The 20,884-nt window shown below is 52.5% G+C and overlaps 2 protein-coding genes across 4 annotated transcripts; both read right to left on the reverse strand.

Moving 5' to 3' along the window:
* Positions 1 to 617: 617 nt before the first annotated feature.
* Positions 618 to 2,995, reverse strand: Ptgir (prostaglandin I2 receptor). Its single transcript, XM_032894359.1, has 2 exons — positions 2,071 to 2,995; positions 618 to 1,040 (listed from the first exon to the last, which is right to left on the reverse strand). The coding sequence occupies exons 1-2, from the start codon at positions 2,917 to 2,919 to the stop codon at positions 645 to 647; spliced, it is 1,245 nt and encodes a 414-aa protein (XP_032750250.1). The 5' UTR covers positions 2,920 to 2,995; the 3' UTR covers positions 618 to 644.
* Positions 2,996 to 13,632: 10,637 nt separating this feature from the next.
* Positions 13,633 to 17,309, reverse strand: Gng8 (G protein subunit gamma 8). Of its 3 annotated transcripts, none has more exons than XM_032894368.1 (3): positions 16,747 to 17,309; positions 14,041 to 14,126; positions 13,633 to 13,834 (listed from the first exon to the last, which is right to left on the reverse strand). In XM_032894368.1, the coding sequence occupies exons 2-3, from the start codon at positions 14,122 to 14,124 to the stop codon at positions 13,706 to 13,708; spliced, it is 213 nt and encodes a 70-aa protein (XP_032750259.1). In that variant the 5' UTR covers positions 14,125 to 14,126; positions 16,747 to 17,309; the 3' UTR covers positions 13,633 to 13,705. The 3 variants fall into 3 exon arrangements, with proteins under 3 accessions (XP_032750259.1, XP_032750261.1, XP_032750260.1); XM_032894370.1 differs by lacking the exon at positions 16,747 to 17,309 and adding an exon at positions 16,591 to 16,740; XM_032894369.1 differs by lacking the exon at positions 16,747 to 17,309 and adding an exon at positions 15,185 to 15,425.
* Positions 17,310 to 20,884: the final 3,575 nt, after the last annotated feature.

Consider the following 20,884-nt stretch of genomic DNA (forward strand, 5'->3'; position numbering starts at 1 on the left):
GCTACATCACCACCATGTCCGCCTCGTCCCTGTGCCCGCCTCCAAAGTCCACACAGCACAATTCCCCAAGATAGCTGGGGCATTTCTCAGGCCATTCCTGTGCCAGACACATGTCCAGTAATGTCACCTGCAGTGCAACGGCCTTCCCTTCTTCTCACTTCCTTCTGGGGTTCAAAGGATCCCCAAGTCAGATAGGGGATGGGGAAGTGGGGAGGCAGGAACATTTCTGAGAGAAGTTGCTGGAATGCCTTGTGTCCCCTGGGGACCTGGGATGGGCAGCCAGGGGCCCCCTCAGTGGAAGAGGAGAGCAGACGCTTAAACCCTAGCAGACTCGAGTCCACAGAAGCCTCTGGGGATTTTCTGCTCCTTAAATATTTAGACAGTGAAATGAATGGTGGAGCCCAGGGACCAGAGCAGGTCCTAGTTGAGAAAATCCTTCTTGAGAGCCGCAGAACCTTCGGTATCCCTCACTCTCTCCCCGAGGCCTCTGACCACCATAGCAAAGGAGGAGAAGCAGCAGCAAACACCCCCAGACTTTGGGGGTCACATATGTGGTTTCTATTATTATCAGTTGAGTCCCCGCTCTTCTGGCTTCTGGTCCTGTGACACGGGGCTTAGGATGGCAAGCAGGACCAGCTTAGGTATCAGCAGAGGGAGCAGGCAACCACAGCCTGTGTTTTGGATGGCATTCCCACAGAACAGCCATCACCACCCGACAGAGGCACAGCAGTCAATGGTGCCACCTGTCCCGTACCCCAGGTTGACAGGGGCACCCAGTTCCCTTCCTTAGCCTGGAGAGAAGCGGGAGCCAGTGGGTCTCTTCTCCCCGACACGGGCCGGGAGAGGGGTGTCTGCAGGTCCCCATGGACAGAACGGGCACACAGACAACACAGCCAGAACTTGAGGCGTTGGAAGACAGCCTTTCGGAAAAGGATGAAGACCCAGGGGTCCAGGATGGGGTTGAAGGCGTTAAAGCGGAAGGCGTGGAGGTCCCCCATCTCTCTGCTGTCTGGGGCGATGGCCTGAGTGAATCCTCTGATCTGAGGGACAGGGCAGGTAACAGATGCGTCATGGGTGGTCCTTCCCCATCCTCACACCCCACCTCCCACTTCTTACCCACGGGGATGAGTACTTATGCCGTCAGAGGGGAAGGAAATGAGATAAGATGAAGAAAGATGTAGGCTGATTGCTAACATGTGCAGGCATCCGGGGAGCCAAGGACAGAAAAGCTCCGGGAGACAGCAGGGGAAAGACAGGGTGGGGCCGTGGGTACCCACCTACCAGACCCACTGTTTACAGCCAAGGCAACTCCCCCACCTCACCCCCAGCCCTCACGGATGCCTGAGCCCTCTGAGGCCCCCAAACCCTCATGTGCAACCACGCTTGAGAATGAGTTTGTCAGACGTTGTTAACCCTCAAAAGGATTCAGCACCCCCAAATCCATCCCAAACCCTATTCCAGGACCCAACATAAAGATGTGGCTAGCCTCACTGGCTGCTACTGAGAGGGACAGCACGGGGTCCCTGTGAAGCTGAAGGGGTCTGGGGGACAAGGGCAGGGCCCAGGCTCAGGGAGTGGGTGGGGTGCTAGTGGTTATACGCCCAGGCTCTGGTGGAGAGTCAGCATGTGTGATCTCGGGCAACACGCACTATCATCTTTCTATAAAGAGGGTGGCAGGATGGGACCTCAGTGTCATTTCCTGCCCAGTGCTTCTGAAATGGTTGTATAAAGTCAATTTGAAATTCATCTGAAGAGGCATTTGGAAGCCATTAAGCGCTGTGTCAGCAGAAAGCAAGTGTTTGTGAGTTGAGAATCCTGTTATCATCACAACAGTGTTTGATCGGGGAGACGGCTGAGAGGTGCTGACAGGGGACAGACAACTCAGGGCTGGGATTGTCTAGTGGAGCCAAAGAAAGCGGAGAGATAGAGTACTCAGGAGTACATGGTACACAATTCACCCTTTCTGAGCCTCGGTTTCCACATCTGCTAGATGGGCATGACAGGTGGAGGGCAGAGATGGATGTTGCCCTCCCCTCCTCCCCCTGCACCCCAGCTCCAAGCGACACTCACCGTGAGAGGCAGGGAGCATACGACCATGATGCCTGTCATGAGGGCCAGCAGAATCAGGTGGTAAACTTCATCCTCCCGTGCCCGAGAGGTCGGTACAAACGAGCCATGGTGCCGTCTCTGTTGGCGGTACATGTGACAGAGGCTGAGAGTGACGGAGCCGTTGCAGAAGAAGATGGAGGTCACCAGCAGGGCCATGAGACTGGCATAGGCCAGGGAGAAGGCACAGCCACCAGGCTGGGGGGAACGCATGCGGATGAAGCACCAGCTCCCGGGACAATACTGCTGGTGCTCGCCCAGGCCCAGCAGGGGCAGTGAGCAGAAGAGACAACAGAAAGCGTAGATGGCAGGCAAAGCCAAGCGGGCACAGCGGGGCCCGTCCAGCTGGGCGTACAGGTAGGGATGACTGAGTGCCAGGCACCGCTCCACGGCCATGGCGAAGAGGATGAGCGTGGAGGCCAGGCCGAAGAAAGTCATAGCGAAGGCGAAAGTGTCACACAGCATCGTCCCACCGTGGGCCAGGCCCAGCAAAGAGCTGTTTCGAGCATAGGCCACAAACACCGCGGGGCTCAAGAAGCACGTGCCCAGCAGATCCGTCACTGCCAGCCCAGTGACCAACACTGCAAACGCCGATGGGTGTGACCTCCGTCGGGCACCCAGGATGCCCAGTGCTAGCCCGTTGCCCACCACACCAGCCACGAACATCAGGGTGCTGGTGGCAGGTCCTACCGAGTCTTGAACGTAGGTGATGTTCCAGCAAGGACCTGCCATACCCTCTCTGCCACCTACAATGAGAGGGCTCTCGGGGGTGACAGAAGGGGGACCATCAGGACGTCCACCGCTGGCCACCATCCTCAGGGCAGCTGGGATCTGCCAGTCAACTCCCAGTTCCCCGTGTGCGTGTGTTTCTGTCTTTTGTTTCCGTCTTCTCCAGTGTCTGTCCCTCTCCTGTTTCTTTCCTTCTCTGTCAGTCCTTGTCCCTTTGTGCCTCAGTGTTCCCTGTCCCCTGCCCCGTCCCTTCCTCTAAGCCTCTCTGCCACCTCCTTTACATTTCTGCTTTCTGGACCCTCCTCCGGCGCCTCTGCCTTCTGAAGTCCCTCAGTCCCTCCTGTCCGTCTGCGGGTCTGTGTAGGTCTCTGTCAGCTTCTCCCTCCTAGGGCCCGCCCTCCCTCCTCATCTTGCCTCCTCGCCCCAGCTTTTTTCATTTCCTCTCTGCCCCGCCCTCCTCCCCCTGTGCTGGTCTCCAGAGGCCCCCTCGGGCTCCCTGCCTGCTTTCCCTGGCTTGTACCCCATCCCCTGCTCTGAGTATCCATCTCTTGCCTGTCCTCCTGTCCCCTCCTCATGCAGTCCCCAGCATGGTCACCTGCTGCCACCATCATCCCACTCAGCCTCTGCTGTCCACCCCTCCCCCAGCATCTCATCTTTGTGTCTGTCCATTTATCTCTGTGTATTTCTGTCTCTCTGTCTGTCTCTCTCTGTCTCTGTCTCTGTCTCTGTCTCTGTCTCTGTCTCTCTCTCTCTCTCTCCCCAAACCCATTCATATATAAATCCCTATTCATGTCACCCAGGTTCAGAACCCCCCCAGGGAAGCCAGACAGGTCCTAGTGCTGAGTGATTCTCTGGCTTAGCCATGGCCTGAACTGTGTGTGAACGGCCTCTGAGAGCTATTCTGGGCTTCAGGCCCTGGGGTTAGGCCCTGGCCCTGGGATTGAGAAATGACCAGGAAATTCCTCCATGATGTAGTGTTTTCCAGACACCACAGAGAACCCTGGTCCCTGGACACAATTCACTCCTTCCAGGAGTTGAGGAAGGAGTCCGCCTGGCCAGACCTTATCCCTGGCCTCCTCGCTTAGGAGCTCAGAGTCCTGAGTCTGTTAGAACTCACAGTCCATCCACAGTCTGCAGCTCACGGGGCTTTGGTGACCTACCATTAAAGGCTGACCTCCCCCTTCCCTCCATAGCACTTCCAGGCCCCAGGTCACGCTCATGACACTGACCTCCACAGCAACACTGGCGAAAGATGGCCACCTCAGGGTCCAGCCCTGCTCCCACACACAGGGCTCCATCCAGCCTCCCTCAGCACCCTCCTCCCCCGCCAGTGTCAGCCCAGCTGTGACAGAGGTGATGGGACCTTCACTGACTCCACAGTTCCTGCTTGAGGGTCAGAAGGGACCTTAAAGACCCGAGTCACCCAGTGTGGCTTTTATATATATATATTATCTGTTCCTGCTGTGCTGCTGTTCTGCTATGCTTTGGAGATAGGATCTCATGTGGCCCAGGCTGGCCTCAAATTTTCTATGTAATCAAAAAATGATCTTAACCTTAAAAAACGTGCGCGTGCATGCACACCCTTGCCATGATGTGCTTATGGTCAGAGGACAACTTGCAAGAGCCAGAGCCAGTTCTCTCTCTCCCCAACCCCCAGTTCTCTCTCTCTTTCTCTCTCTGTCTGTTTCTCTCTCTCTGTTCCTCTCTGTCTCTCTGATTGTCTCGGTCTCTCTGACTGTCTCTGTCTCTCTCTGTCTCTGTGTCTCTGTCTCTCTGACTGTCTCTCTCTGTCTCTGTCTCTGTCTCTGTGTCTCTGTCTCTCTCTCTCTCCTCACCATGTGGGTTCCTGGGATCAAACTCAAGTGTCTGCTTGGCAGCAAGGCCTGCAAGCTTTGTTTTGTTCGATGGTGAGAGGCAAGGCCTCACTATGTGGCTCAGGCTGCCCTTAAACTCTCAGCAAGTCTCTTGCCTCAGTCCCCAATGTGCTAGCAATAATATTCTGTGCTCCTCCTACACACCCAGTTGTGACACCCTTGTTTTTCAGGGAGGTTACACATCCACTTGACTTTCATTCCTGAACCAATGTGACCCCCTTTCTGATGTATTATGGTCCTGGACTGGGTAAGGGGTGGCTTACCGCAGTCTCCTCCTCTCTGATATGGGTCCCAGGCATGTGGCTGAGTACAGCCAGCATCCCACCCACAGGAGTGGAGCAGGGAAAAGGTCAGTACAGAGATGCCTCATGTTCAAGGGCAGGGGAGCTCCTGATGCAGGGCTGGACTGCAAGCAGCTGCTGCCTTGCCCTCTGTCCCCACCCCCCCACTGTGGTGACCACATTTTCCTATCACCCATGCCCAGCTGCCACCAAGCTGGCTTTCCTGGCTTCCGACAGGATGGATCCCCAGTTCCAGCTGTCCTGGGAAGCCCCAAAGGACCACCCAGCCCTGCCCCGGGGAATAAGGAGACTGATGGGGTGGGGGTGGGAAGATGTGAGGGGCAGGCCTGTGGGCCATATGGTCCCTGTCATGGGCTCTGGTTCCCAGGCAAGCCAGAGGGAACTCGGGAAGTCATCCCGTATTAATGAAGGATGATGCCTGGCAAGCTTGGCGTCCTGCCTCAGCATCAGGGGAGTTTGGAGGGGGAGATGGGCCCTCTGCTTCCCGGAGCTTCCTCTGGCTGACTTCCTGTCCCCATCACCATCGCTTACTCTTTGGGAAGTCTCCTGGCGCTTATGCCCAGGGACCTGGGACAAGTCAGCCCTCACACTCTCCTAGGCCTCTGTTTCCCCTCTCACACCTCTTGGAACCCTGTGGATGCCAACCATTGCTCCAGCTGCCTCTCCCCTGCTCCTGGGTCAGAAGTGGCTGGCTTGGGGTGTGTAGCTGTGTACTCCAGAAGTTCAAGGTCATCCTTAACCACCCAGTGAGTCCTAGGTCAGACGGGGCTGCACAAGGCTCTCTCTCCAAAGGTCAGAGACCAAACAAGCAGGTAGGGAAGCACCAGCCACAGCTCTCTGGAAGAGGGGACAAAGGGACCTTGGGACAAGGTTACTCATGGCTCTGTGTGCCTCCTTGCCTGGCACCAGGTGCCTTCGTGTGAGGGGTGGGCCATCTGTGCCCTCACTCGGTTTCTGGGAACAGAGCATTGCCCTGTGAGGGTGACTCAGCAAATTGCTTTCTACCCACCACAGACAGCAAGACTCAGCCTCCCCAAGGGACCCCAGGGTTCCTCAGAAGAGGAAGGACAGGACATACACTACAGAGAATGGGGACTTACTCAGAGACACGGCTCCAAGAGGTGAGGGAGACAGGGAGCAGAGAAAGGATGATGGGAACCCGGAACTTGGCATGTGAAGCTACAAGTTAAGGTGTGAGTCTGTGTGAGTGCGTGTGTGTGTGTGTGTGTGTGTGTGTGTGTGTGTGTGTGTGTGTGTGTGTGTGTGTGTGTGAGAGAGAGAGAGAGAGAGAGAGAGAGAGAGAGAGAGAGAGAGATGCTACTATGCTACACGGCTTCTGCGAGTGTCTTTCTTAGCTCTTCTATAGTCAGGTCCTTAGCTCGCTGCTTTCTGTGAGGCGGGGATAGAGTATGCACATAGGTGTCTCAAGTAGGGATGTGCATAGATATGACCAGGTATACAGGTAAGTAATTTGCAAAAATAAAATAAAATAACCTACCCATTTTATATATATAAGTGTTTTTGCTTACACATACGTCTGTGCACCACATGCATGCCTGGGGTCCCAAGAGGTCAGAAGCAGATGTTGGATGGCCTGGAAGTGGAGTTATAGACAGTTCTGAGGCACCATGTGAGTGCCTGGACTCAAACCCAGGTCCTCTGCAAGAACAAGTGCTCTTCTCTGCTGGGCCATCCCTCCTCCATGGGTATAGTTTTGCTGCTTTGTGTTACGCACAGATAGGCACGGGTCTGTGACGTGTATGGGGACATGTATACTGCCGGTTCACAGGTGTCTTTGCAGACATGTGTCAACATGTCAGAGCTCCCAATAGTTTTATGTCTTATTCATTGAGTTCGTGTATTTTTCGCTCACGTGTCAAGGCATGCCGAGGTCGGAGGACCGCTTGTGGGTATGGGTTCTTTTCTTCCACCATGTGAGTGAGTCCTGGGGAATGGAACTCAGGTCTTCAGACTTGGTGGCAGGTGCCTTTACAAGAAGAGCCATCACCCCAGACCCATCTCTCACCACTCACTGTGAAGCCTGGGTGTTCTTCAACGAATGTCCTACCGTGGGGTACTGTGGAAAAATAGTCTTTATCCTCTCTTGGATAGCTGTTGGAGCTATCGTTCGTTCATTCAACAAACCTAATAATCACTGTGTAATTAAGGCCGGAGGGGCAGAGAGGGGCTCAGAAGACACCAAGCAATGAGGGTGCGTACTGCCACGTGCTGTGCAGAGGCTGGGTAAGCAAGTCCCAGCCCAGTCAGTTCCTGCTGCAGACCCCACCTCATGCCTTGGTCCCTTCCTTCCTGGGACCATGTTTGTGTCTCACTCCACCCATGTGTTCCATACATGTTCTACCCTCTGCCCATGCCTGATGTCAGGCCTGTCTCATCTTACTCTGCCCTAGCACTGCTTCAAGAAGTTTCTAGACCTTTCCAGGCTGTCCAGCTCTGCGGGGAGTGAAGAGCAAGAGGCAGGGAACTTATTCATGAGAATGGACAACCGAGCACTGGGGCAGGGACTGGGAGGGGCACTTCCTTAGGCGTACACACACCACACCCCGCCCCCACCTCTCGGCCTGTGTCTGACCCCAGCTAAATCCAGGTCCCCAAAGCTGACATCAGAGCTGGGGGTGACAGGAAAGAGCCAGGGTGACCAGAGGCAGTGACATTAGGAGTTGTGAAGTTAATGAGATTGATTAGTCAAGTGCTTCTGGTGTCTGGTGAAGCTAGGACTACCCTCGTCTCCCTGCCCCCACTTCAGGTTTCTGCCTCCTCCCAATTTCTGTCACTCCCCCTCCCCCATCTCCTGACTTCCCTCCTGCCAACCACTCCCCAGAACTTTCCCAACAGCCTCCCCCAAATCAGCAAGGTGCAGGAGGAAGCAGAGACCACAATGAGTCCAGTCTGGAAGGGCACTAAATTCCAACAGTCTAGGCCAGTGGTTCTCAACCTTCCTAACGCTGCGACCCTCTAATACGGTTCCCAGTGTTGTGGCGACCCCCAACCATAAAATTATTCTCATTACTACTTCATCAGTGTAATTTTGCTACTGTTATGAACAGTAGTGTAAATGTTCAGATTTCCCGGTGGCCCCAAGGGGGTCAGGTGAGGACCAGTGGTCTAGGTTCTCCAGATTCCTTCCTCACAAGGCTGAGAGCCTGGTGGAGTTTTCACCTCTAATACCAGCTCCCCTGAGGCTGAGGAGGCAGAAAGATTGCTCTGAGTTCAAGGCCAGCTTGGGCTACAGAGTGAGAAGCTGGAAAAACAAACAAACAAAACAGGTCTAACGGTTTGACTGCAATCACAGCACCAGAGAAGCTAAGGAGGCAGGAGGATTGCTAGGAGCTTGAGGCAAACCAAAGCTGCAAAGCTGGATCCCAATTTAGGAAGAAAAAAAAAAAATTCCCAACCCGTAGTAATCCCGCATTCAGGAGTAGAAACAAAAGGATCACGAGTTTAGCCAGTTCCAGCCAGGGCTACAAAGTAAAAGTAAGACCTGGGGGAGGGGGGGCAGAAAACAGAGGCTGGTGTAATGGCTCAGCAGGGAAAGGCACCTGATACCAACAATTTCTTTTCTTTTCTTTTTTTCTCTTTATTTTCTCTTTTCTTGGAGCTGGGGACCGAACCCAGGGCCTTGCGCTTGCTAGGCAAGCGCTCTACCACTGAGCTAAATCCCCAACCCGATACCAACAATTTCATCTCCAGGACCCACGTGGTGGAAGGAGAGAACCAACTCTCACAAATTGTCCTCTGACTTCCATACACATGCACATATGTGCGCACACAGGCACGCAATCACTCGCACACGCACCATCAAATGTAAAAAGAAAGAAATAAACTGAAACTGGGGGTTCAGCAGATCCTCTCAGATTCTAAGATGTGAAGGGCTGGGTTTACGGGCAATCCAGCAGCCTTGGGGCTGTGCCCCGCCAGGTGTCCTTCCCCACTCCTTCCCCCACCCCCAGCTCATCCTTGGCTCTCTCTCTCTGTCCCCCTTTTCCCTTGGGGCCCCCACAGACATGATGCAACCAGACTGGAGCGGGCCGAGAGGTGGGAGCAGGAAGGAGATGTAATTATAGCTGCTCCTGTCTCCATTCTACAGGAAGCTCAGAGTTGGGGCCCAGGGGACCCTAATCCAATGCAAATGCAGAGCACTTACCAGGCTCACGAAAGGCCTCCTGGGGAGGAAAGCCCAGTGAGCCACTTCAGGAGACAAGAGGGTCCAGTCTCCATCAGCAAAAGTAACGGACTCTGAAGTAGGGTGGTGTCTAAGGAGCCTGAAGAGGGAAGGTAGTTTTGAAGTCAGTGAATATATTGATAGCTAGATAAATCAAGCCTAATTTTTCCCTGGGTTTGTTTGTTTGTTTGCTTGTTTGTTTGTTTGAGATGGTGTCCCTCCCTGGGACCTAGGGTTTACCGATTTAGCTAGATTGCCCGACCAGTGAGTATCAGCCGTCGGGTCCCTCTCTGCCACCCCCCACCCCCCGCCCCCTCCAGCAGTGGGATTGCAACTGAGTTTCACCATTCCCAGCTTGCTACATGGTTGCTAGAGATTGAACTGAGGCTCCTATGTTCACATCACAAGCACCTCACTCAGAGAGCCACCACAGGAGCTGCTCCCTAGTTTCAGTGGAAACAATGTTCCCTTTTTCATTCCACCTAAGAAGTCCCTAAGCAGCCCCCAGGGTGAATGGTGACTCTGATTCCTTAGCCTACTGTTCCATAGCTGTTCCTCCAACCAAAAACATTCTCCTCTGGAGGGAAGAAAAGGCACCCAAGACAAGGGAAACTTTAAGGTCCAGGAAGCTTAGAAAGTTCCAAAATCCGCATACACACCCACAGGTGTGTACATGCACCTGCACTGGCACATGCATTGTGCACACAAGGATACGCAGAAACACCTTTGCTTAGCTGTATGTATATACATGCATATACAATGTGCAAACGTGTACCTATTCACACACGAGCGTGCATACACACAACCTTGCATGCACAACTCAACCCAGCCACAACACACACAACCCAGCCACTGTGTGCACACACATACACACAAAGCATACACTCAACTCAGCCACCACACACACACACACACACACACACACACACACACCAGTGGAAAATGATTTATCTACTTGACCATACATTCACTGAATCCAAAATCACCCATTCCCTCCTCAGACTCCCATAGCCCCCTTTATAGTTATCTAAGCAGTAACCAGTTGCTGTGGAAGGAGACACTCTTCCGTGGAAATGCCTACACATTGGACTGGGAGCTCCAGGGATGCAGTTTTCCTGCATCATTAACTCTGCCATGGTGGGCTTTTTGGTGATGAAGCTGCCTTTGAGTCACCAATGTTCCTGTAATTGACCTCAGTAAAATGATTGGGTTCCCAAGCTAGATCCAAGTAGAATCATTTCCTTTGTCAGTTGTTGATAAACAAATAATTATTCATGTGTGCCTCCCATGGGGACACTGCTCAGCTAGACGGCCCAGAAGCCTTATAAAATCACGGAGAAGGCCAGGCATGTTGGCATATACCAGAAAACTGAAGCAAGAGCATAGTAGATCGGAAGCCAGCCTGGCTGTGTAGCAAAACCTTATGTTAAAATTAATAAATGAGGGCTGGAGAGATGGCTCAGGGGTTAGGGGCAACCCTAAACCCAACCCCCAGCAGCCAGATGCTGGTGCACGACCATCTGTAATGGGATCCCATGCCACAGTGTCCAAGACTGCTACACTGTACTCATATACATAAAATAGACAAATCTTTTTTTAATTGCCTTTAAAAGTAGATAAATAAGTAAATATGAAATAAAATTTGCCCTCAGGGAAGCCGGAAGTAAGGACTTTGATGAGAAATCCTTTCTGCGTCACAACCAAATTAAGAACATGTCCAAGCATCATCTAGGCCAAAAATAGCCTCCAAACCACAATTGGGAGCTCCATATACTCTGTTTACAGTATGTATCGGGAAACAGAACAGGGACCTCTGTCCTCACAGCTAAGAAAAGCGTGGCTAAATTGGAGCCCACGGGAACCCCAGATTAAGATAACAGCAGGAGGGATTCGAGGAGGCAGGGATGGGGGGGCAGGAGTGCAGGGGGTCAGGGATACGGGAGTGAGGAACTCCTGAGTGATTGACTCCTTCATTTGTTGTTTCTTGTAAATTCTAATGACAGGACTTTCTCTTTTGTGCTTTTGTTTGGTTTTGGATTTATTTGGTTTGGTTGTTTTTGTTGTTGTTGTTTGGTTTTTTGAAACAATGTTTTTCTCTCTGTGTAGCCCTGGCTATCCTAGAACTCACTTAGGAGACCAGGTTGACTTTGAACTCAGAGATCTGCCTGCCTCTGCCTCCCAAATGCTCTGATTAAAGTCAGGAGCACCCTTCTAACCACATGATTTTCTTATTCAACCCTGCATACTAGCCCAGATGTCCTTTCCACAAGGAACCCCTCTATGATCCCCAGAGCTGGGCCAGAAGCTAGCTCTCATTAGCGCTGCTCTCTCTCTCTCTCTCTCTCTCTCTCTCTCTCTCTCTCTCTCAACTCAGTTCTGCCTAGTGGAGGCAGCATCTAGATCCCCAGAACCAAGGGTGTCTTTGCCACAGTCATATCCCCGGCATCGCCCAAGTCAAGGCAGTTCTAGGGATAGTTCGAAAGAGTGAACAATGGGTGGATGGATTAAGAACACAGTTGGTGCTTAAAGACAGAAGTAAGTTAGAGAGGACCAGGCCTGGTGGCACAGGTCTGCAAGCCCAACTACTCAGTGAAACTCTGTCTCTAAATAGCAAGTTAAGAGGGGAGCCAGGGGGTTGGGGATTTAGCTCAGTGGTAGAGCGCTTGCCTAGCAAGCGCAAGGCCCTGGGTTTGGTCCCCAGCTCCGGAAAAAAAGAGAGAGAGGGGGGAGCCAGATGTGGTGACAAACACCTTTCATTCCAGCACTCAGGAGGCAGATGCAGGCAGATCTCTGAGTTCGAGGCCAGCCTAGTCTACAGAGTGAGTTTTAAGACAGCCAGAGAAACCCTGTCTTGAAAAAACAAAAAGGAAAAAAAGAAAAAAAGAAGAAAGAAAAAAAAGTAAAATATACAGTAAAATGAGGATTTGTGAAATGGTTTAACAGGAAGTATCTGCATAGAATCAGTGAGGGGCTGGGGGCGTGGCTCAGTGGTAGAGCCCCTACCTAGAATCCCCCAGTGAGGGGCTGGGGGCATGGCTCAGTGGTAGAGCCCCTGCCTAGAATCCCCCAGTGAGGGGCTGGGAGTGTGGCTCAGTGGTAGAGCCTCTGCCTAGAATCCCCCAGTGAGGGGCTGGGGCATGACTCAGTGGTAGAGCCCCTGCCTAGAATCTCCCAGTGAGGAGCTGGGGGCATGGTTCAATGGTAGAGACCCTGCCTAGAATCCCCCAGTGAGGGGCCTGGGGACGTAGCTCAGTGGTAGAGCCCCTGCCTAGAATCCTCTGTAAAGGGCTGGTGCCTGACTCAGTAGTAAATTGCTTGTTTGCTCTGGGTTCTAATCCCCAGTACCTAAAAGGAAGGGGGTATGGAGAAGCCTGGCATGTTTATGTATTCCTTTCATTCCAACACTAAGGAAGCAGAGGCAAGCAGATTTCTGAGAGTCTGAGGGCAGCCTGGATTACAAGGGAAGTTCCAGGACAGCCAGGGCTAGGAAATGAGAGCCTGTCAAGGGAGGGTATGTGGGGGGCTTTGTGTGGACGCATTTCTGCAGAGTTTGCTCCGTAGATAAGAATACATACTGCTCTTCCAGAGGACCAAAATTTCTAGCACCCACAGAGGACCTAAGTTTGGTTCTTAGCACCCATGTAACAGCTCAGTGCCTCTAACAATAGCTCCAGGGGACTCTGACACCCCCTCCTCTGGCCTCTCTGGACACCTGCACTCATGTGCACACACGCACACACAAATATACACACATTCATAATTTAAAGTAAAATAAATCAGGGCTGGAGAGATGGCTCAGAGGTTAAGAGCTGCTCTCTTCCAGAGGACCCTGGTTCAATTCCCAGCAACCATGGGGCAGCTCCCAACAGTCTATAACATCAATTCCGGGGGATCTGACACCTTCACACAGACAAACATGCAAGCAAAGCACCAATACACATTAAAAAGAGAAAATGTGTGAATGTCTACACTAATTAAAAAAATAAAAATAAAAAATAAATCACCAAAGAATTTTGTTTTCAAAATAAGCCAATGGTGTGGGCAACACGATGCAAAACCTGGATGGGTTCTTCAGGGGACGAGCAGAGAGGCCCATAAATCCCACCCAGGAGGGAATGGAAGACCTGAGGCAGCCAAGGCTCCAGGGAGCTTACAGTTGGCCCCTCAGTCAGGACCTCGCAGAAGGACCCCTGAGAAGGGGACCTTCAGTTCCAACGCCGTGAAATGGTTATCATGCAGATAGCCAGGTGTTCTCAAGCTGATGGGAAAAATGAAAAAAAGAAAACAGGCTACACTGCGTACTCATCTCTTGCGGTGCTGCAGTGCTTCGCCATCCACACAGCTCTCCACACACGCTCAGAAAGAAAGAGGAGCCGGGACGCAGACTCCCCACAAAGGTGGCCCCCACGTTTTGCCCGTGCCTCGTTTTCCCCTAAAGTGCAGGCACCACCAAGTCACCAAGTTTATTGGATTCATATTTCTGCGGGGGAGGATAAAACTGTCTTGGGGGCTCAGAGCAGGGTGCAAAAGAGTCGTTTGTCGCGGAAGGGATTCTCGGCGGCGGGGACAGGAGTCACCAGTGGATCATCCTTAGCGTGCGTTTCGCAGAAAGCCAATAGCTCGGCTGCCGCCTGCGACACCTGCAGGCGAGGGATAGAGATGCAGTTGACTCGCCCTGGCTTAGTCCCCGGGAGCGTCCAAATCCCCGCCCCGTGTCCTGACCACGCCTCGACTGGCCACGCCCCAGGCCCGAGTCCCACCTTCCCATCCCGCCTCAGCTCCAAGCTCCGCCCTCAACGGAGCCTAACGCAGACCCTCAACCTATTTCCCCCATCGGTCTATGCACCTTCATGCGATCGATGTTCACCTCCAGCTTCAGTTGCTCCACCGTCTTGCGGGCCTCAGCGATCTTGGCCATGTTGTTGGACATGGCTGCAGCAGGAAAGGGGTTAAAGGCCTGGCAGGAGTGTGGACTGGGGGGCTGGAGCACTCTGGATCCCCTCGGGAAGTATTGAGAGGCAGTGGTGTGACCCAGTAACAGAAGTGGTTGTGACTATGAGTGAATGAGATGCCAGAGACAGGTAGAGGAAAGAGTGAGGACTCAAGAAGACAAGGGGATAGAGGGGTGCCCGGATGGAGGTACCAAGAGGCTGCTGGAGGAAGAGCAGAGGGGTGGGGAAGGAAGGACGGATGCGCAGGATGGGAGGCTGAGAGGCAGGTGGAGGAGGGAGGGCCAGAAGGACAGGGCCACAGGTGCTTGATCAGAACCTACTGATCCAGGTGCCCTCACCCCCTGGGGGGTAGAGCCTGAGCCAGGAAGGGGGGGACCCTCCCCAGGCCAATTAGCAGCAACTCCAGGGAGAACTGAGAATTAAGATCTCGGCGGGAGGGGCACAGAGGGGGCCTCATTAGGGCCTCAGCAGCAGCTGCCCCCTCTGCCACCCTCAGGGACCCACCCTCTCCCCGGCGTTGGCTGCCTCAAAGGCTCCTCTGCTCATTAGCAGGCTGGGGAGAGGGTTGGGGCAAGCCAACCCAGCCAGCCATGCAGAGGGGCAGAGAAGGCGACAAGTGAAAAGGCCAAGGGAGGGACAGAGTGTCAGAAATGACAGGCATGGAGAAGGAAAACAGACTGAGGATGGAGATAGAGATACTGGAGGAGAGAGGATGAGGAAGAGGACAGGGGGAAGGAACAAAGGGAAGGAGTAGAGGGCGCTACAGACAGAGCGGGGACGGAGGAGATAGACGGAGATGGGAGAGGAGAAACCCTGACAGAGGGGGACATGGCAGGGATTAGAAGGGAAACGGAGCAAGGAAAGAGGAGAGAGACTGGGAGGCATAAACAGAAGGAGAGGACAGAGGGGAAGATGGAGACACGCGGAAGTATAAAGTCATTGATTCTCTCATTCACACATTCACCCATTCAATCCTACACGGACAGATAGTGGCCATCTAACCAGCTACTGGGACCCGGACAGGAGCCTCCTACCTACCTGTTGCAGCTCAGGGCTGGGATGGCTGGCGGTTGACAGAGGCTTGACAGAGGCAGCTGCAGATCCCCTTCCCAGCTCCGCCCCCTCCCCTGGGGTGCAGCCCCTCAGGACCGCCTCCTCCTCCTAGGCACCACCTGTCTCCATGCCCTGGGTCTGTCTCTCTGAGTCCTATCCCTGCAATAATGAATCCTCCTTCTCCTCCCTCTCTTCCCCCTCCTCCCCCTCCTTCTCCTCCTCCTCCAACCCCCTCCTCCTCCTTCTCCTTTTCCTCCTTTTCTCTCTGTCTCATTCTCTCTGTTTTTCAGTCACTCCTGTTTCTAGCATGTCTTTCTCTGGAGTCCCTCTGTTAAACTTGGGTTAAAAGATGGGCCCTCTAGGTGTATCCGCTCATGCACACAAGCCTCTCCCATGCAGCCTCTCACTCCTTCACAGGCTGTCAAACTAGCAGCTTCAACTCATCACAGCGACCCTCTCACTGCACACAGACTCATGCTCAAAAGTCGCTCACACAGGGATGCACCCTACTTTGCTGGGTCACTGACTAATGCTCCCCCATGCTCAACACACAATGACAAAGGTCTCAATATACCTGTCCACTGCTGTCACTCGCGATTTCTCACAGCAAAGCTTGTGAGTCACTGCACAGTTAGGCACCGTATCTTAGAGAGTCAAATGTACACATTGTTACCTACAAGTGCAGTTTTAACTTCTCCCGAAGTTCTTATTCACACTCTCTCGGAGTCTCACACATCCACATACTGGTTCAGCCTCTCTGCCAAGCGCTCCATTGCTTGGTGTGAGACAGAACCAGGTGTTTTTCTTTCCAAGGGCGCCTTTGTGTGGTCACCTTTACTCCTGGTCATTTTCTGATACACAGTGGCCCACCTTCTTCCTCCCGCTACAGCATCATATGTCATCACTGTTATAGCGGCACAATGTGTCTTTTGGTGTCACACATTGTTGACGTTCAATAGCATGGTGTTACACACACACACACACACACACACACACACACACACACACACACACCGTTGTGGACAAAACTCTTTCTGGACTTCACAGTCTGTATCACAAATGCCTGTCAGGCCCACACACTGTTCCTCTCTTCCTCATTCATTGTCCTGCCCGTACACTGATCTCGCCACCAGGACAATCACATACCTTTGCACAGGCAGTCACAAACGCTAGCCAATCTCTCCGCATCACACATAGTCATCCAGTTCCTCAGGACTCACCAGTGTGGCAGACATACTGTCTCACATCCACACAGTTGGCCACACCAGGTCCCTCTCCAGAGCCTCCCTCTTGCATCACTGGTTCATTTCATCACTTGGGCATCCCAGCGTCCCCTGACTCACTCTGCTCCTGTAACACGCGTGCCCTCCCTTATGTATGGTCAGACTTACTTTCGAACAGTCTCCAGGTAGTTCCTCTCTCAGGTCCGATGCCATGCACAGTGGCCCACAGGCTCACTGACAAACTCAAAGTGTCACATGGTTAGCCACACATCACACCCTCTCTGACAGTCCCACTCAATCCCTTCTTGTCATTCGTAATCTCACCTTGTCACACAGTCACACGTCATCTCCTGGCGTTCCACACCACCTCTGAGGCGTGCCCTCACATTTGGCGTAGGTCGCACCACCTCTGAATGTCTCGTGCTACACCTCAGCAAGTCTTGCTTGGGCGCTCACCCTCGCCGCCATCCAGTACTCCATGTTGGCCACACGGGGGCGCCTGCGAGCCAAAGTCGCTGGAGGAGCGCAAGCAGAAGCAGCAAATACTAGACCTCCTCGTCCGCCCTGCAGGAGATAGAAACCGGAGATCTGGGGGACCCAAGGAGGATAAGAGAGGAAGATGGCTTCCTAGGAAGGTGAAAAAAGTGAGGGATCAGAGTGAAAGGACGGAAAATAGGACAGAGAACTTCAGAGAGAGAGGTGAGAAGTGCAGAAACAGGAGAACTAAGTTCGGAGAGAGACGCAGGATAGGTGGGATGCACAGGGAGAGTTCACAGAAGACAGATACATATATGAGATTTGGAGACAGACACTCAGAGACCGAGTCAAGCTGGCCAAGAGACAAGAGAAACACAAGGTACCTCCCCCGCTGGACCACACGGGGAGGCCGAGCTTATAGGGAGGGAGCTGCTGTGGGTGTGGTCAAGGGCGGGGCTTTGTGGGGTGTGTTGGATGGGACGTGGTCTGTGGGGATGTGAGGGCGGGGTTTGACGTTCCTTTTCCTTCTCTGAGATGCTGGAACACTGGGAAGAGGTGGAGTAGAGAGAAGCGTTGCTTTTGCAGACAGCTCAACCCTAATTCGGTTTTCACAGCCTGCCCTGGGAAGCCAGACTGGCGGGGGAAAGATACTAGCCTCTTCATAGTTCCCACCTACCAGCACTGGGGATAAAATCCAAAGTCTCACATGTGCTAAACAAGAGCTCTACCACTGAGTTGCATTGCACGGCCCTCTTTTTACTTTTACAGTCTCCTACAGTTGCGCCAGACTGGTCTTGAACTTTCTCTGTGGCCAAGGCAAGCTTTGAACGTGCGACCCTCCTGCATCGGCCATTCCAAGAGAGCTCGGATGACAAGCCAGAGCCACCCTGATAGCTTTTTGGAGTTGGGAGTATGGAACCCTGGCTCCCTGCCCCCTCCCTCCTGCGCCAGGTTGGAAGGAGAACACGGCCCACATCTGGAAAGTATCAGGCGCGCCGGACGTGCCAGGGCCTGGGGCCGGGGCTGCGGGAGGGGGAGGGGAGCCAAAGAACGGTGTCTGCCGGCGCCTAGGAGGGGCCTGGGCGTGCGCCGAGCCTGGCGCCTCCCGCAGCTGGTTTTCATCCCCGGATCTGGCCTAGGCCGCCAGTAGGGAGGAAACCCAGCTTACTTAAAGCTGGAAAGACAGGGCGACGACCCCGTCTCCCGACCAAAGGCTAAAGAAAGGAGGGTGGAGGACAGACAGCTCCCTCCTAATATGCGGACCTCAGCCGCCTCTTTATTATTTATATATTTACGATTTACTTATTTATTATGTGTATGGGGAGGTGTGTGCCGGTGCCACAGCCTCGATGTGGAACTGAGGCCAGCCAGCTTGTGAGCCTCGGTTCTCCCCTCCCACCATGTGGGTGCCAGGGTGGAACTCGGGCCCAGAGTTTTGGTGCAAAGGCCATCTTCCAGCTGAACCATCTCGAAGTCCTTAATCACTAAGCATCTTAAAGTAAGTCCAGAATCCAGTTTCTTCCCACAAACTCGATCTAGCTTCACTTTTTCTTGACTTCCTTATCTGGCTTCTGCCTTTTGCCTCTGACCTTGTCAACATGTTCCTTATAGAGAAGTTTTGAGGCTTTTATCTAAAACCAAGTCCCAGGGTACCTGTGATCGGGACACTGGGGATGATGAGCTTGGAGGACCAGAAATTCTGGGATAGCCTGGACTACGCAGTGAGTTCCATCTCAACTGGTGCTAGAAAGTGAAACAGGCTAAAATGGGGAGTGAGGAGGGCACTGGGGTGTATTTTAGTTGGTAAAGGGATTCACATTGTGCAGGAAACCACAGGTACCACATATCGGTAATTCCAGGATTCAGCACATGGCCAGCCTTGGCTACACAGCAATTTTTTTCATTTTTTAAAGATGTATTTTATGGGGACTGGAGAGATGGCTCAGTGGTTAAGAGCACTGACTGCTCTTCCAGAGGTCCTGAGTTCAAGTCCCAGCAACCACATGGTGGCTCACAATCATCTGTAATGGGATCTGATGCCCTCTTCTGGTGTGTCTGAAAACAGCTACAGTGTACTCATATAAATAAAATAAATAAATCTTTAAAAAAATGTATTTTATGTGTAGGAGTTTTTTGTTCTATGTATGTATTATGTATGTACCATACAGGTACCAATGAATGGTTGTGGAGCACCAGGTAGGTGCTGGGAACGGAACCCAGATCTTCTGCAAGAACAGAAAGTATTCTTTTTTTTTTTAAGAATCGACAAGTGACAAGTTTATTTGTGTCACAGCATCTACTACTGTCAGTTCCCCTCCTAGATCACTTTCTCCTTCTTAGTTTTTCAAGACAGGGTCTATTTGTGTAACAGTTCTGGCCATCCTGGAACTTGCTTTGTAGACCAGACTGGCCTTGAATTACAGGGACCAGCTATCACCCCACAACTCATAATTATATCTTCTAAGACCGTGTACAGTTAGGTAGAGATGTTGAGTTTTAGAGGGTCCCCCATCTCTAGTGCCACTACCACAGACCAGTCAAACCCAAGCCAACCCAAATTCAGTTCATAACTTAAGACATAGGCTGGCTACCAGGGTTAAGTTCAGAGCTGCCCAAAGCCATATGGGTAGTTCTGTAGGACACTGGTGAGGTCAGAGGGCATACCTCAGGCCCCTGGCCTAAAATCATACAGAAAGTATTCTTAACCACTAAGCCATTTCTCCTGCCCCAAAGCTTAATTTTTATTATTTAAAGAAGTTTTTATTATGAGTGTTTTTGCTTGCATTGCACGGTAAAGACTGCTTGTGTCTGTGCCCAGAGAGGTAAGAAGAGGGTGTTGATCCTGGAAGTGGAGCTGCAGGCCAGAGTCACCATGTAGGTGCTGGGAGTCCAATCTGGGTCCTGTGCAAGAACAGATACTCTTTTTTTTTTATTGGGTTTTTTTTTTTTTTTTTTGGAGCTGGGGACCAGGATTTTTTTTTTGTTTTTGTTCTTTTTTTTTTTTTTTCCCCGGAGCTGGGGACCGAACCCAGGGCCTTCCTAGGCAAGCGCTCTACCACTGAGCTAAATCCCCAACCCCCAGGATTTTTTAATTTACATTTCAAATGTTATCCCCTTTCTTGGTCTTCAGTCCATAAACCCCCTATCCAAATCCCCTCGACCTTCTGTGAGGGTGTTCCCCCTCCCAACCACCCACCCCTTCCCACCTCCCTGCCCAGACATTCCCCTACACGGGGGGGGGGGGTCCTCCCATTGGTGCCCAACAAGGCCATCCTCTGCTACATATGCAGCTGGGGCCATGGGTCTGTCCATGTGGACTCTTTGGATGGTCGCTTAGTCCCTGGGAGCTCTGGTTGGTTGACATTGTTGAGGAACGGATCCTCTTACCCACTTAGCCATATTCCGTGCAACCACAGCAGGCTTAACAGGTGAACAAAACGAGGTGCCATGGTGCTGGTGAGGGGCAGGCCTGGAACTCACCATGTAGTCTAGCCTGGTCAAATTTAAAACAATTCTTCTGCTTGTCTCTTGAGCGATAACACAACAGGTATGGTAACTGTGCCTAGCTGCTCTCCCCAAGTTCCCTCTCAACTTTTAAGTCACTCCCACTCCTACCCAAAGATCTCTTTTTGGGACCAGGGAAGAGATGAGTATGGCAGACATGTTGAGAATATGGCCGTTAGCCATGTTTGGGATGGGCACACTCTTAATACCTCAAAAGGCTGAGGTAGGAGGATTGCCTGATCGAGGAGACCCAGTCTCAAATACACACACATAAAGAGAGAGGTGGGGGAGAGATGCTTCGGGGCACACACCTACAATCCCAGATCCCATCACCTGGGAGATGGAGGTCTGGGGAATCAGGAGTTCAAGGTCATCCTCAGTTACACAGAGTTCAGAGCGGCTGGGACAGCATTGAACAGCATTCTGATTTGTCTGAACAGGCCGTGGAGCCCTAGCCAAATCCCTTCCCCCTTCTGACCTC

This window comes from Rattus rattus, chromosome 2, assembly GCF_011064425.1.
Source record: "Rattus rattus isolate New Zealand chromosome 2, Rrattus_CSIRO_v1, whole genome shotgun sequence".
NCBI lineage: Eukaryota > Metazoa > Chordata > Mammalia > Rodentia > Muridae > Rattus > Rattus rattus.